This window comes from Curcuma longa, chromosome 11 (assembly GCF_044706935.1).
Source record: "Curcuma longa cultivar G26 ecotype Majalengka, Jawa Barat chromosome 11, ITB_CL_G26_1.1, whole genome shotgun sequence".
NCBI lineage: Eukaryota > Viridiplantae > Streptophyta > Magnoliopsida > Zingiberales > Zingiberaceae > Curcuma > Curcuma longa.
This window is the reverse complement of record NC_133871.1, coordinates 22,028,811-22,045,380: the sequence shown is the minus strand read 5'-3', so window position 1 is coordinate 22,045,380 and position 16,570 is coordinate 22,028,811. Positions and strand designations below refer to the sequence as shown.

The 16,570-nt window shown below is 36.9% G+C and overlaps 3 protein-coding genes across 4 annotated transcripts; 2 read left to right on the top strand and 1 right to left on the bottom strand.

Moving 5' to 3' along the window:
• Positions 1-322: 322 nt before the first annotated feature.
• Positions 323-2,005, bottom strand: LOC141837348 (uncharacterized). Its single transcript, XM_074724768.1, has 4 exons — positions 1,739-2,005; positions 1,451-1,654; positions 508-599; positions 323-382 (listed from the first exon to the last, which is right to left on the bottom strand). Exons 1-4 carry the CDS (start codon positions 1,962-1,964, stop codon positions 323-325), a joined length of 582 nt encoding a protein of 193 aa, XP_074580869.1. The 5' UTR covers positions 1,965-2,005.
• Positions 2,006-2,927: 922 nt separating this feature from the next.
• On the top strand, positions 2,928-6,346 carry LOC141840166 (protein RDM1-like). 2 transcript variants are annotated; one of them, XM_074728071.1, is made up of 3 exons: positions 2,928-3,045; positions 3,903-4,056; positions 5,235-5,750. In XM_074728071.1, the coding sequence occupies exons 2-3, from the start codon at positions 3,915-3,917 to the stop codon at positions 5,591-5,593; spliced, it is 501 nt and encodes a 166-aa protein (XP_074584172.1). In that variant the 5' UTR covers positions 2,928-3,045; positions 3,903-3,914; the 3' UTR covers positions 5,594-5,750. The 2 variants fall into 2 exon arrangements, with proteins under 2 accessions (XP_074584172.1, XP_074584171.1); XM_074728070.1 differs by lacking the exon at positions 5,235-5,750 and adding an exon at positions 5,759-6,346 and having other exon boundaries at positions 2,935-3,045.
• A 1,198-nt stretch (positions 6,347-7,544) lies between these two features.
• On the top strand, positions 7,545-15,344 carry LOC141838364 (protein NETWORKED 1D-like). Its single transcript, XM_074725814.1, has 5 exons — positions 7,545-7,754; positions 8,733-9,012; positions 9,516-11,302; positions 11,458-13,434; positions 13,657-15,344. Exons 2-5 carry the CDS (start codon positions 8,913-8,915, stop codon positions 14,566-14,568), a joined length of 4,776 nt encoding a protein of 1,591 aa, XP_074581915.1. The 5' UTR covers positions 7,545-7,754; positions 8,733-8,912; the 3' UTR covers positions 14,569-15,344.
• Positions 15,345-16,570: the final 1,226 nt, after the last annotated feature.

Sequence of the window (16,570 nt, the reverse complement as noted above, 5' to 3'; positions counted from 1 at the left end):
CACCATGAATTGCTATTCATTGATCCCTTTGTATGTGCCACCATCGCCGACATAATGCTTACACAGGCAGCAACATTTCTCCTACAGCATGCACAAATTGCTACGAACCATCTGCAATACTGATGTAATTGCAATGTAGCCTTCAAATGTATAGACGTATGTATGTGCACACGAGGTTCCTTGTAGAGGTAAGTAAAACAATACAACCAAATCATTGGGATACTGATGCAATGAACAGAAAAATTTACCTTCCAGCAACAAAAGGAATTCCTTGGGAATTTGGTGGCATCTCCCTGCAAGCCCAGGGATGATCTCTCTTTGGTCATTGCTTGAACAACCTTTGATCTTCACTGTAGCTTTCATAACACCGACCCATCTGGATCTCTACAAACTGTATGCACAAACACATAAAGACAATTTTATTGAAACAGTTGAAATTAGATAGAATGTTACACCTTGCACAATGATCATCTAAAGCGAGGTATAATGTAGATATGGTATCATTACCGCTACACATGGAGCAAATACATATGGAATTCCTGTTGCTCTAACTTCAAGAGCAGTTGCTGCACCTATTTTCTTCACTAATGCCGGATCCCCTTGGTTCACATATTTGATACAACAACAACAACCAAGCCTTATCCACAGATTTGATACAAGTGCTGAATAATAAGAAATAGTTAAAAAAGACTTTTTCCCAATTGGATCTACCATTTGAATAAGAAATATCAAAATCTAAGTTCATTTTATAAACTTATTCAGTGCAGAAGCTGCAAGTTCTAGTGCTGGTTATATTTTCCTCTCTGCCATGGTCGATGGATTTGCACAAATCATTGCAGGAAAAACTATAAAAACAAAAGTGACAACTTAGGTGCTAAGGTATAGATATATCATCTTTTTTTTACTGAAGCTGCAACATCCTAATAAGGCAGTTGAAAGAAATTGCTGAACTTAATCTGACAATAGAATAATTCCAAGAGTATCTTCGACAATATCAAAACATTTTAACTAAAGCAGCTAAAATCAAGCTAACTGAATGATATGCCATGGATACCCATGAATACTTTGGTTGAAACTATAACAATTTAGTTGAGAAAGAATTTCAGCAGGAACTTTTGATGTCAACACAACTTTCATGAACTAAAGCATAAAGTTAAGGATTACTCTGGAGTTTGTGAGATAGAAAAACATAATAACTGTGAAGTGGCCACTCTAGAGGCTATGCTCTTACTTCATGAGATTGTCTTTCGTTTTAGTAAACAACAAGAATTACGTATTGTAGTTTTTACTAAATAATGGTAAAGCCATGTATTTGACACTTCATCACTAATAATGAAATAACACTACGTTAGTAAACTACTAACCTAACAAAGAGGATATCCCAACACTACTTTAGTAATTCAAGGATATCAATTTGGGAACAATTTGGTGTGTTACGAATTCACTTGCCTAGTAGCACCCAGTCCAACATTATGTGGAAATACAGTGGCTTTGTAGACATTGTTGTGACCATGAACAGCATCAATACCATAAATCACCGGGATGCCCAAACGAGTAGAGAGAGCAACCTTTTGAATTCCATTCACCATGTTCACCCATGCCTCAGTAGAAGCTAGAGGCGAAGGCACACTGCCTCCCCCACTCAAAACACTACCTGTACCAAATACTTAGCAATAACCATCTTATCATTCCATGTCAAATTCTTTATAGAACATTCAACAGAAACAAGCAGTTTTACCTATGAAGTAGGTCTTCAATGCCTCAGGATTAGTCAATGCAATTTTTCTCTCAATCTGTGACATTTGACCAATTTTCTCAGCAAGAGTCATTCGACCAAGTAAATCCTCAATTCGAACATTCAGTGGTTGCTTAGGATCCTTGTACTTCAGATACTCTGCTACGACCACTGTCCCCCAGTATGCTATAATCAAAATAATGAACCAAAGATTTCGCAATTTCTTCATCTTTATTTGATGCTTTAATGTTCCACTAATTGCTTATTCCTGAAAGAGAGGATGCTAAAGAAAGAAAAAAAAAATCATCAAAGAAACTTCAATCCTTCCAAACATATGCTAGATAACCTTCTAAATATAATCAGGTGGCTCATTGTTAGTATTCTAATCTTACAGCAGGAATTGGAGGAGTAAACCGGACAAATATATAAACCAGGAGAAAATGATGCATATCTTGTAGTTCCCATCCCAGTATCTAGAGCTTGGAAGCAAATCTTTTGCTTAAATTGTTGCAAACAAAACAAACCCCAAACCCACAAACTAGCAATTATTCTAGGGCCAAATGCAGAAAAAGTAAAAGAAACAAACAAAATTAAGATGTAATCATGGACAACTTTTCTACCCCAAACCAACATTTTGTCTTGGTCCACATGCTCTTGTTTTGTTTCAATCACACCACTCTCAGAGTCAAACATTTCGAGATGAACAGAAAAAGAGGAGGGATCATACCGAGCTTTTACCATGGAAGGAGCAGAAAGAAGAAGATCTGTAGTGGCGAAATGGAGGAGGGATTGGGGCATGATTTATGGAGTTTTTTCTTTGTAGGCAGGGAAAGGACCACCTTGCATGATTGCAGCTTAGCTGGGGCATTCATCATCGATCACTGCTGCCCTCTAATGAGATGGCATGTAATCTAGGGAGCTCAATGAGATATCCCCCTATCCATTTTTGCATTATACAGAGTCAATTTCTTGGCAAAAAATTATAGGTGAATTTAATCAGTCAAAGCATGCCTACTTGCCAAAGTGAAATCTAAAAATAGCTTGTTTTAATCGCTTGTATATATACATATAGAAAAAATATTGACATAAATGGAATTAATTCATTTATAAGCCTAACGCGCAGTCATGCATTAGGAAGGTCGAGCTAAGCAGCGGCGGCCCGGCCCATTTGACACCTGCTATAAAGAAATGCCCCGCGCTAGGTTTTTTTGTCGGAGACCGAAACCTCCTTCTCCGACGATTGTTAGGGTTCCATCCGCATCTTCCTCCTCTACACTGCCTCGAACACTTCGCTGTTAACTCGAATCAAGGTATCCTCTCAGTTTGTGTTCCCTTTCTCTCTTATCCTTTCATCTTTGATTTCGATTTGTTGGGTATAAGCTTAGATTTGGGTTCGTGTTGGAAAGTTGTTCAGCGCGTCTCGATTTGGGGATTCACTTCTGCAGCGTAGTCTTAGTGGTTATAAGTGGCAAAAGATGATTACTGGATGTGGTATTTTTAGTATGTGGCGATAGCCAGTGTGTTTTGCTTGGTCACGAAATATGTTGTTGGAATTAGAAAGTGTGGTTAGGTTACTAAATTTTGCTTTCTTTGGGAGGGCATAGTATAGCAGATTTTTCAAGGCGTATAGATTTCTACAAGTTGTGCACATTGAGAAATTGGAATATCTATGAAGGCCGTTAGCCGAAGAGTGCAAGTCATTGCAATTGGAGCTTTGCCCCGTTATTTATTTGGTATCTACTGAATGATTGAGTATCTATGTTAAATTATGGTGATTTAGAGGGAGAGAACATCAGAACGCAAATAGATGAACAAGAGAAGAAGAAAGTAAAGAGGAACGGATGAGTAGGAGATTTGTTCAGAGGAACGAATGAATATCTGATTTATTGTAATGGTTTCCAAATAAGTCAAACAACTTCTTATTGTTTGTTTATGAGTCTAGTCTTATGTTGGTCGTGATTAATATGTATTCTTATATATCGTATGCTGTTTAGCTTTGCCTTGCAAATCATGTGAATCTGAACAGTATTGTTCTCATACAAAGGCTTTTCTCCTGCTACATTTGTTTTATTATTTTATTTGTTTCTTCAAGCTCATTGTCATAGACGGGCTTCACTTCTGATCTTGTTAATGTTCTTTTATGATTTTTTACTCTTGTGCTTGGTAGGGTGGTTGTGAAATGAAGAGAGCGGCTCCATGGGAAAAATCATTGGATATATCTTCTGATGATTCATCTGGTTCAGAATCTGAAGATGGAGCGCCAAGAAAAAAGGCAACTACAAAAGATGGAGGTCCTCAATCCAAAGATTATATGTCAAAAGGTTTGTCTTCTAGAGGTGGTAAAATGGTCCCTTTTTGTAAAAGGATTTGTTGTTGATTATTTTTACTGAACTTGAAATATCACCATTTACACTAAAATTACTGAGATTTATTCCATCTTCTATTTCATTATTGTTTGTAGACTCTATGCTATCTCAGGTTGCATCCATCTATTAAAAAGTTCTACAGTCGTGATAATTTTTCTTCCTGAAGTATTCAACAATTAGAATTTCTTAATTCTTTGTATATTATCTGCTTTGATTTATCTTTTGAAAGCATCGTAATTGTGCAATGAAATACTACTATATCTTTTAAACATCTACTCAAAGTGTTTCTGAACTATTGTAGATAAATGATCCAGTATGATAGCTTTCATCCTTTCTTTGAAAGGAAGGTTGTCGCGTTGTAATTTTAATATTACAGTTCAAAATGTTGATCACTTTGTACTTAAGAGCATGGTTGGTCTATGATGAATTGGAAAGCTGGATAGTATGTAGATTGAAAATCTGAGACGAATTCCCATATTTCCTTAGAGTTTTCTTCAGTAGCTCATGGAACTCACTGACCTTTTTGCAATTTGTGAACTACATTTTCTCAGTTCTATAGTGACGTATCCTAAATCAAACAGAATTGTTTGTTTCCACTTCTCAATGGCCAATTTGGAGAAACAGTTGAAGGTTTTGCTAATAAAAGAAAATGAAAGACAATCATCCGTGTGTAACGAGGTAATATGAGGTGAGGGTAGACTTTTTCCCTTTCAATGAAAGTCTATCATCTATGTGGCTAGGTAATACTAGTTGAGATTTTTCATGGTGAAGATCTACATAATTAAAGTTTAAGCCGCAGGGAAGCCTTTTATTGAATGATGGAAATCTTTTACCTTGCAAATTATCCATATAGGTCAAGGATCATGTTATTACTTGAAAATTGAGAATCCTCTTAAATCATCAAGAATCTTGCCTGTGTTTCGAGATCAGTAATTTTACTTTGCAATCATCATTGGGATTTCTAGTTGGGGGTAGGTTATCATTCCACTGGCTATGTTTAGGTAGAGGGTGGTTGTCTGTCAGACCACAGTCCAGATATGAATTATATAAATTTCTGTTTCACTTATACTGAGCCTTTTATAATATGGCCTAGTAATTTAACTTATCTCCTTGCCATGTCCTTGACGCTGCAGGTTCACTTATCAGAAGGGCAGAGATGTATCAGGAATACATGGGACAACTACACATTCCTTCTAAATTGGGCTCTGTCGTTCCTTACACTTCATGGCAAGGATTGGCCAAATCTTTGAAACAGTTATATGGACAGCCATTACACTATCTCACTAACATACTAATGAAACAATGGGATGAGTCTAGGGTTGGCCACGATAAGGAATACCAACATTTAGATACCATCATTCATCCTGCCAAAGCTGAGGCCCTTATCTGGGTCACAGAAGAAGTCCACAGATCTACCACATCGCATCATTATCTAGCCAAGCTTTGGGCTTCTGATCCCATGTATCACATCCATATCGATCCTATCTTCTAGTAATTACCAAATCCATCTTTCAGGCACCTTGCTATTCCATCTTAAAGTAAAAGGATTGCTCCTTTTGGTTGTCATTTGTGTTTCTTTAGGATATATTGATAATGTTCTTGAAAGGACTTTGTTTATGTAGTACAACATTTGGTGATGGTTTGACTCCATGAACAGAACTCGACTCCAAAAAGAAGAAACCTGGTGGATTGAACTTTGAAGCCTTAAGCAAGCATGGTTACCGTGGTGGACCTTCTATCTTAAAGGTGCCTCCTCCAAGGATCAATGATAAAGAGCAAGACTGGTCATGGTCAACCGGCAGAGGATCTGTCGCGTCAAAAAATATCACAGAGGAATCATTTGAGGAGCGGGAGCACACCAGAGCTGCTGTAGCTCAAGGTGAGAGGCTGTCGAATGTTACAACCAGCCAACAGTCCGACAGGAAAGACAAAAGCTTATCCTTCTCGCAAAAGGAGAAGCGCAAAAGGGACCTTGGTCAGGCCAGCAGGGGGAAGAGCTACGTCGAAGAGGAGAAGAGGCTATTGCGTGAGAGTGGCATCTATTCTGGCTTTGATTCATGACTGCATGTTCGATGTCATATTCATGACACCACCACTCTGGTGCTATAATTTGTCCTGCATAGCTTGTTTGAATTGATCTAAAGTAGTTGAAACTAAGCTTGCACTAGCCGCCCCCACTAGCTTTGTTTGTTATTGCGTAGTGAGTTGGATTGATGGCTAATCTTATCAAAGTTGCTCATCCTAATCCCTTCTTATGGTGACCGTCTTAATCACTTTATTTTATTTTTGTTCTTTTTCACTACCATGCCTGGTGGATGAAATGAATTTAGCAATCATAATCAAGATACAGTTGCACACTAATCCAGTTTGTTGTGAGGTGGCTATAATTTTCTAGGTGGCAAATATTGTGTAGGTTGGAATATGCTTGAAAGCAAGATTCAAAAACTTAATAATTCAAGATGAAATATAATCATCAGCACATAAAATAGGCATGAGAAGTATTGCTATGCGCATCGAAGTTAACGATCAATTTACTTGCCAGTCTTAATAGAAACCACATGTATGCGTATGGGAAAATAATCAAGTATAAATGCATGATTCGATAATTTAGATGGTCGTAGTCGACCTGTTTTCTTCTCAATATCAATATTCTCCATCAATTATTAATATATAACGTCGATGTCATGAAGAACAGGACAAGGAAATGCTGTTGTGGAAATACACATGTTTTTCCTTTTGTTAATTTCCAGATCATTAAAGAGTAGCCGTGAGCGTTTGGGCGGCTGCCGAATCCCATGCTCTGCGCCGCCCAGACGGAAAAAGCACTGGAGGACAAAAAGCTATTATTTTGTTAATTATTAATAATATAGGGCCATTGTATAATTTCTCCACCGACAACAAGAGACTGGAACCATGCGTGATCCTTTCAAATTCTATAAAAAAATAATAAAAACCTTAATTTCATTTTGAATTATTCTTCCTTATTATTAAAAAAAATATTAATTTAAAAAATATTTTAAGATGGATGACATTAAAGAATTCAATTCGAACAGTTTACTAAAATGGGTCTATAAAAAAATAAATTTTTTATTATGAATATTATTAAATTATTTATTATTCATGCTATTCAAATAATAATAAAAAAATCTATATATCTCATGAACCGTACATTTCAAGTGTTTATATTTTCCAATTTTATCCTGTTATTTATGGGACACGTTAGTTTCACTGCACGAAATAAGCTTATATTGTTTAATATTTTCTAGAAAAATATTTAAAATTAATTTTTCAGATTTTTTTTTTCTAAAATAGGTCAAAATGTCAAACCTGGCACGAGAACTTAGGAAGTTTGCATGAGGCTTATTGCTTAATGTCAAAGCAGCCGCCTGAATTTCCATAATAAAAATCACGCCTTTCTTGAAAAAATGAGACCTGCATGATCGATCCATGTACCAAGAAGGCAGCCTCAATTTCTCTGCCGTTTCCTTTTCTGCTTCTCGTTCTTATCCTTTTATTGTTCCCTTGGACGTTACGAAAATTCTTCTACTTTGACCAGAGGGAGAGAAGGGCGGATGGGTTGAGGATGGACGAGAACAGCAGCTGGTGTTCACCATCGTAGCTGCTGATTGGAGCCTAGTCCGTATTGCTCCTCGGTATGATTCTATCTCTTTGCTTGACTCGGTGTTTGTATACCTAAAAATTGGTTTTTTTTTTCTTCTTCACTTTGTTAAGCAGGAGGTGGAAATCCTAGAACAATCTTGGTGTTTTAGTGGATCACTGGGTTCGATATTTTACGTATTCACTGAGGTTCTTATAACGAAGTATTTTTTTTGGAATGGTTTTTGATGCAGGCGTCTTGTTTTATAGCTGTCCTTTTTAAAATCAGTTCTGCAAGCAGGTTTTTGTTTCTCTTCACGACTGTGTACTCGATTGGGTTTAAATTTTCTAGTTTTCCGTTTCCAATCTATGTATGGCTATCCGATTTACTGTGAAAATTTAAAATTTTGCTCACATACTTGGGATTATGTGTTCTGATATTCAATTCCTGAAGCTGATTTTCAGTAGAATTTGGAGGGCTTCCTCATCGACTTCATATGCTTTTTCAATCCTTGTTTCATGGCAGATGGTTCTAAACACCAATCAGGTAGATCTTGTTTAGACTATATTCTCTATTTGTCACTTCTGATCTTCGAAGCGTTTCCTTGGTCTAACAGGTCTACCTTCCCCTTTATGAATTATTCATAATATCCTTTTTTTTCACTTTTACTGCCTGATCCTTTTAAAGATGTTCATCCTTGCTAATTTTCTCGTGATAAGGTTGATCTCCTTTTCCTTTGTCGGTGCTCTTAAAGGTCTTATCTTCATATTGCTTCTCTTTATTGTGGAAAAGTAAGAGATCTCTTTCAGGAATCACTGGAGAAGCTGATAAATCTTCTAGTTTTGTTATTCTTTGTTTTTTTTTTTGGGCATCGTTAGCTAGTCTTCTTCAGTTCCAATGCTTCAGTATTGTGAATTATGATATGCTTGATTTGTGATAGGTTGTTGTCCTGCCCAAGCAAACTATATCTTTTGCATATAATGGTATAAGTATTACAACCATTCTAATAGTGCTTTGTCTTCCAACTTCGTAGGTGGGTGATAAAAATCAGAAGATAATCCACAAAATTCATTTTCAGCTTTGTTGGCCTTCTGAAGTGTGGTTTTTTTGTTACACCTGGCTCTAACTCGAGCTTGGATTGGTTGCCTAATTTTATCTGTGCAACACCTGTTCTTCCCAATTTTGGTAGACACTCTTTTGCTTGCTTCTATTGATGGCTACATTAGCAAATTCAGACCCAGCACACCTGTACTCATGGTGGGGCAATCATATCAGCCCAAAAAATTCCAAGTGGATTCAGGATAATGTTAAAGGTTAGTTAACCATGCATGAGTGTATTTTTGGTTTCTGAATGGTGTAGGCGTTATTTCTCGTTACAATAAATAATGTTCGATAAATATGGTAGACTATGAGAATTGATTTGTATTACACTGCATCCATCTTTATTATGCATCATTTGTGGGAAAATATGTGCTTAATTTCAGATAAGAACCTAGGGGTTGGTAGACATTGGTTTTTTGGAAGTCAGCCAACATATGTTGTAGTACTCATGTAAGCTGGGGTACAGCGATGCTATTAATAAGAGGGCACAACATGATTGCCAAAGAGCATGAAAGTCTGTCGATGAAAATGACACAAGCAATGATATGTTTCTGGTAGATATTTTCTTTAATTGTTGTCGTTTCACTTTGCTAAGCTTTGACATATCTATAAACATATTTTGCTTGCAAGTTGCAACACTATTATTGTATGTTTTGTCCTATGGCATTTAATATTCTTGCAAGATTGTACTAACTCAAGCATTCAAACTTAACAGACATGGACGTGAAGGTTAAAGCAATGATCAAGCTCATAGACGAAGATGCTGATTCTTTTGCAAGGAGAGCAGAAATGTATTACAAGAAACGTCCTGAACTTAAGAAGTTGGTGGAGGAATTTTATCACCGGTATCGTGCCTTAGCAGAACGATATGAACAGTCAACTAGATTGCTCCGTCATGCTCATCGAACAATAGCTGAAGCATTGCCCAACCAAATTCCTTTGTTGTTTCCTGATGAATCTCCTAACCTTTTATCAGCTAATGTGTTGGATCCACAATCACCCAAAATCTTTTCACCAATTTATACACAATATGACTCAGATGACTTCAAAAAAGAAGCTTTTGGATTGTTCCCTGATTTTTATGTCAAAAAAAGAAATGGAGCGGATTATGAAGAAAGTGATCCGTTGTCTGCAAGAAAGGGAATCGATCAATACAATGAGAAGCTTCCAGATGGCGAAGGGGCAGCACGTGCATATTCTCCAGTAGGGAAGGTGAAGAAAGTTCTACATTCTTTGGAGGAAGAGGTTAAGGCTATTGAGAACAAAGCAGAAAACCATGATCAAGAAGCTAAAGTGAAACTAGGTGCAAGCAATGTGATAAAAAAACTGCAACAAGATGTATCCGAGTTGTCATCGGAGATACATGTTTTGAAAGACCAGATAATGGAACAATCAAAGTGTGCTAACAATGCTGAAAATGAAGTTCAAAGTTTAAAGGGAACCATTTCTAGATTGAACTCCGAGAGGGATGAAACTCATCTCCAACAAAAGATATCTCTTGAAAGAATATCTTGTCTCGAACAACTTTGCTCTCATACAGAAAATGAATTGAGTAAACTTCGTGATGACATGGCAAAGGGAGTCAATAAACTTAAAAATGTTGAAGAGCTCAATCGATCTCTACAATGGGATTTGGAGACACTAGAACTGAAAGCAAGGATGCAAGAGGAAGAAATCAACCAAAAGCAAGAAGATTTGAACAAACTTCAAAGTACTTTACAAGAGAAATACCAGAATTTGAAGGCTTTGGAACTTTCTAATAAAAGTCTAGAGGAAGACATTTTCAAACTTAAGGAGGAAAATAGTAGCTTAAATGAAGAGAAAGTTCACTCTGCTTTGATGCTGAAAGGCCTCCAAGAAGAAATAATTTTGCTAAAGGAAAAGGAAAGGGAACTGGAAGATAAAATTGCTATCCTCGTAGAAGAAAAGGAAGTTCTTGCTCAGGAGCTTTATCATGTCAAAAAAGAAAAGGATGATTTAGAACAGAGGCATCAAGATCTAATGGAGAAAATGCAGGCGGTCAATTTATGCGTAGAATTGCTTCAGACAGCCATTAAGGAATTGCAAATTGGTAACTATGAGCTGAAAGAGGCACGCAAGAAACATGAGGCTGAAAAGGAGCTTTTTGAGGAGAAACTGAAAGACATGGATAAAATTTCAGAGAATAATGTCGTCTTGTATAAACTTCTTTCTGATGTAAACAATGAATTAGAAGTTATAAGAGGGAAATTTGCAGCATTGGAAAGTACACATGAGTCTCTGAAAAGTGAAATTTCTGTTTATATAAGTGAGAGGGATTCACTTGCTGCACAGGTAAAGATTCTTTCAGGAAGCCTGGAGATGCTTTCAGCCAAGAACTCCCTTCTGGAGAATTCTCTGTCTGATGCAAGCAAGGAAGTTGACGGTTTGAGGTCAAAGCTGACGGGCTTTGAAAATTCATGCCAGTCTCTCAATGACCAAAACTCAACGCTTCATGCTGAAAAGTGCGCTCTTATTTCTCAGGTAAATCTTTCCTTCTTTTATGCTTTTGCACATTTATATTTCTTTGCCATCCACAATAAACACAGATGACTATATTTTTTTTCTGGAATTCAACTTCTTCTCTATATTCATCTTCCAATTTCTAGCTTAACACTCTTTTATTTTAATCCTCTTAGCTGGAAAGCATAACCATTAACCTGGAAGATTTGGATGGTAGGCATAAAGAAGTTATGGATAAGCACTTGAATTTGTTGAGAGAGAATGATCAGATGATTAATCAGGTGAAGCAACTTGAAGATACTCTGAGATTAGAAACAGAACAACATGAAACTCTCATCCATTCATACAAAAACCTGCGATGTACTTCTGAAAATAAGATTTCTATCCTGCAAGAGGAAAATCATGATAAAGAGAAACAGCTTCAATCTGAACAACATGATCTTATTGGTACTTTGGTGGAAAATTTTGTCCTACAAAAGAGCTTGTATGATTTTGAAGAAGCAAATTTGGCTCTTTCCTTTGAAGCTCAAAAGCATATAGAGGCTTGCAGAAGTGCAGAAATACTAATTTCAGAGCATGAGCAGGAGATGTTCATTCAAACAAAAAAGATAATGTCATTATCTAATTATAATGAGAGCTTAATTCATTGGATCAATCAGATAGCGAAAGCCCTTTCCATAGACAAAGAGTTTAGATCTCTGGAAGATATCCAGGATGAAGTTCTTTTAGAGATTATTCTATATCAAATTCAAAAACTTTTTGATTCTGTTTCAGAAGTGGAGAGTAATAACATAGAACTGCATCTTCAGACATCAGTTATTACTACCCTACTGAGGCATATAGGTATGGATGTCTTCAATCTTGGATTGCAGAAGTATTCTCTTGAAAGGGAGCTTGAAATGAAAAATGAAAAGTTGTTTTCCCTGGATAATGCAAAGCATGAAATGCAAGGAAGGGAAGCTCTACTGCTGATCAACCTGGACGCAAGTAACCAAAGGGAAGAAGTATTGAAGAATGCAATCAATGTCCTGAGGGCACAGGTAACTGATCTGAAAGAAGCTCTACACAGAAGAGAGTATGAGATTACCAATCTAATCCAAGAGAAGAAGAGTCTATCACTGGACTTCTGTAACTTGAGTCAACAACACAATGCTTTAGAGGGGGAGCACCTTGAAATTGTTGTGGAAGCCATTAGTCTGGATCATCTTTATTTGTTATCTGACAGTCTACATGCTGAGAGACTCATGGAATTGAAGTCCCTCAATTATGATGTAGAATCTCTTCATGTGATTAAGAACCGTCTTGCGGATGAGATTACTAGATTAAATCAGCAAATAAGTGTGCTCGAGGCTGAAAAGATGTTTTTCTCTGGCTCTGTTCTCTATCTGGAAGAAGAGCTGAGAAATCGTCTATTAAGTTTACAGTTTGATCTGAACATTGTCACTAGCTTATTTGAAGAACTAGATGTTTGTACAGAAACAACAATGAATAAATTGATGCAAACAGAAGCACAGCTATCAGAAGCCAATCAGAATCTTCAATCCATCCATGACAAAAACATCGTATTGAAAGAACTTCTTGAGTCTCTTGAACTGGATAATTCTGAGATTAAACTGACTAAAGAAGAGATGGAGGGGAAGTTCTCAAGTATTTCACAAGAAATTGTTGATAGAAATGAGAAAATTAGATGTCTTGAGAAAGAAAATAAGACGATGCAAAGGAACATCAATGAGATGCATCAAAGGGTTGAAGTTCTTCTATGCTATCAGGAACAACTAATCTCCGACCTAAAGAAAGAAAGAAGTGAGACCATATTATGTGAAGGCGACATATCAGAAATGATGGGTGATATTCAGACTTTAACAGTCAATGCAGCAGTGCAGGATGAAAAGTTTCATGACCTGATAGTGGAAACCAAGATTTGCGACCTTGTGCAAAGAGAGGTACTTGTTTCTGAACTTCATTTTATCAAGGAAAATGTGGAAGATCTCCAGAATAAGCTTCATGAAATTGAGGGAGAAAATCAAGGACTGAAGGCTGATGTTGGCACACTCTTGTTAATGCTAAACTCCTTGTGGGATAGCATTATTTCTATGGAAGAACAAATTGTGTCAACTCCAAAGGTTAAACTATTTGACAATCAGGCAGAACAGGTATACATTTCTTACATGTCCCTAATGTATTTCAAGAGGAAGCTATTTGTACTTTGTATTTCCAATATTCCTTTTCTGATTTTAATAACATTTTCATTTTCATTATTCTAATGCTTTTAAGTGTGCAGTAACTTCATTTTTCACCATAGTTACTCTCATTCCAGAACCTTCCATTTTATGTTTCTGCCTAGATCTTTCAGCTGTTTTTTTTTCTTTTTTCAGAAAATTTCCTTTGTACCTCAACACGGCCATGAAGTTGATCAATTTAGTGAAAATCATATGAGCACAAAAGCAATTGGAGTTTTCTTGTTGGAGAGGTTGATCGACAAAGTCAAAACTCTTGAAAGGGTGATAAGAGACAGGAAAGGAATATTAAAGCAAGAAATGATTGATTCCAGTGCCCATCTGAATATAGCAAGGAAGGATGATAATGGGTATCCAAAAGGTGATCAAATGATCAAAGACATTCAACTTGATCAGGCTTCAAGCTCTTTGCCATCAAGAGAGAAGTTGCATAAAGAAATAGGATATAATCCTTTGCTGAAAATTAACACTGAAGAGTTGATCATTGACCAGTTAGATTCTCCAAAAACATCAACGGAATCACGACAAGAACCGAACAATGTTCAAAAAAGGTTTGATTCTGATTTGCAAAGGCTACTGGCACTAAAGGCAAGCATAGATGAGCTGAAAAAGAGAATAACTTCTAAAGCAGATAAGCTGCCTGCCATCTATGGGTATGACTCTGTGAAAGAACAGTTGGAGGAGGCAGAAGCTGGCATGTTGGAGCTAACAGATACAAATAATAGGCTGAAATTGATGGCTGAAAATTGCAGTTCATTGGATAGTGGAACCCACATATCTGAAGATACATATAAAATGGAAAGAATGCAAATCTCAGAACAGGCAAAGTGGGGATCCAAAGATGTTGCAAGATTGGAGCTCAAGTTGCAGAAAATCCAATATGTTTTAATGAAACTTAAAGAAGAACTTGAATACAGACAGGACAAAGGATCGCAAAGAAACAGAGTAGCTTTAAGGGATTACCTTTATGGGAGGAGAGATAATGAGAGCGAGAGAAAGCGCAATCCATTTTGTGGTCTCATGAGGCCTAGAACTAAAGTCGAGCACTGATTCTTGGGGTCATCGTCAACCAAAATGAGCCTGTACAGTCTGGGTATTTTAGCCATGATTACGGTTAGTTTAAGATATATAGTTTCCTTATTTTCGTGTTATTATGCTATGAAATAACATTTTCTCTATAATGTTACCAACAACAGCATAAATGCTGCTAGCAAGTGTTTATCAATATCAGTTCTACATTTGCAGCAATAGTAACATGGTTACAACTTAAACTTTGCCTGGAGTTGTGAAATTTCTTGATCACGTCACTGTACATAATTATTTATTAAAATTGCATGAATCAGGGAAAACATGCATTGGAACCAAGTTTTGATGCTCAAATGCCTTTCAGAACTCGTGTTTAATATATTTCTGACGATCCTGTCATACACTTCCAATATAGAAGTTCTGAAACTGTTTGAAACTACTTCCAATATAGAAGTTCTGAAACTGTTTGAAACTATCTGAGAATTAGCATGTATTATTGGATCATGGATTTTACTTAAGATTTCCTAATTTGATGAGCCCCATTTCTTGGAATAATCTCCCCAGTGCCAGCTTTGATAAAGACGTAGACACAAGGACTCACAGCACCATGTCGGCATGACTCCAAAGATGACTACTAATTCTGCTTGTGAACTTCCAGTAAAAACAGCTTGAAGAAAAAAAGAATATGGAGATGGATTGAGAACTTTGGTTGTTAAGAATTTGAGTGTGGTAGATAAAAAGTGAAGTTTGCATGTCTAGTTGGGTAGTGATCAAGGAGGCCAGAAGCCATATGAATTCCATGTACAATGAAAAAACCTGATAGCTCGTGATTCCTGAAAAGAATTCTAACCCTGCAGATGAAGCTGAAACTATTTTAGTGATCAGACCCTGTTACTGCAATAGAGTCATACTAGTTTGGCTAAATTCCTTTTAATGCTGTGGTCTAAAGGCTGCAGAAACTTGATATTTAGTTGCTTTCTTGCATCTCAACTTGAATTTGCAGCCTAGCTTTTAAGTGTTCTCATTTGTGATAGATAAACTAAATAAACACTGCAGGTTTGAGTTCCAATTGTGACGCACTGCAGGATGAATTTCTTCTAGTGGGAGGTTGATCTAAGAATGTTGGGTTGATGGGCTATCTGTTGTGAGTGTTTTCCGATTTATCTTGATGATCGGTGGACAATTTTTACGAGGCTAGACTAGTCACCTCAGGATTAATCGGTGTAAACCGAATACATGGTGTCAATTAAAAAAAACTATTCTTCTATTGGCTCTTGAGTATCATAATCAATCAAAGGTTGATGCATATGTTGCATGACTAAATAATTGAGATAAAAAAAACACCCTTTCCAGTAGCCAAAAGTCAAATCGATTTGAAAATAAACTAACCAAACTTTGAATCATGTTCAGAAAGGTTGGCTGTCTGGAAAAAGTCGACCTATAATATGAACTAACCAGCTGAAACTCGTGCTGCTTAAAGTTAGGAAGAAATATGATTCTGAATCACAAACAATCAATCAAGAACATGTCAGATATCTAATATGGTCGTCTGAGTATTTTCCTTAAAAAGTGGTTACAAGGCTGTAAATGATTGATGTAGCTAAGCTAGCAGTTTCCTAATAATTGCAAGTGTTGATACATATCTTTTTTGTTTGTTTGTTTTGTTTGTTCGGTGGTATTTTGTTGCTTGTATGGTTTCTTTCCCTGTGCCACCGAATTGGTGCTGGTGCTGGTGCTGGTGTTGTTTGCAGTTAGCTGCATGGTCTATTAGCAGGGACAATTAGGCAGCCTTTCCCTGCTGAAAGAAAAAACACTGCCCTTCCTCTAATGAAACGTGGAGATGCATGGCCAGAGCCTACAAAAAATCAGTAAGTTGCACACAAACATAGCTTCGTTTTTTACCCTCTTCTCTTCTGTTTCACTTGTGGGGTGGTCGCATGCACTGGGTGTGCTGCTGGCCCGGGCATGGCCTTTAATTTCCCTTTTCCCTGGACCACCCTCTAAATTTATTCCCCCTCTCTTCTTC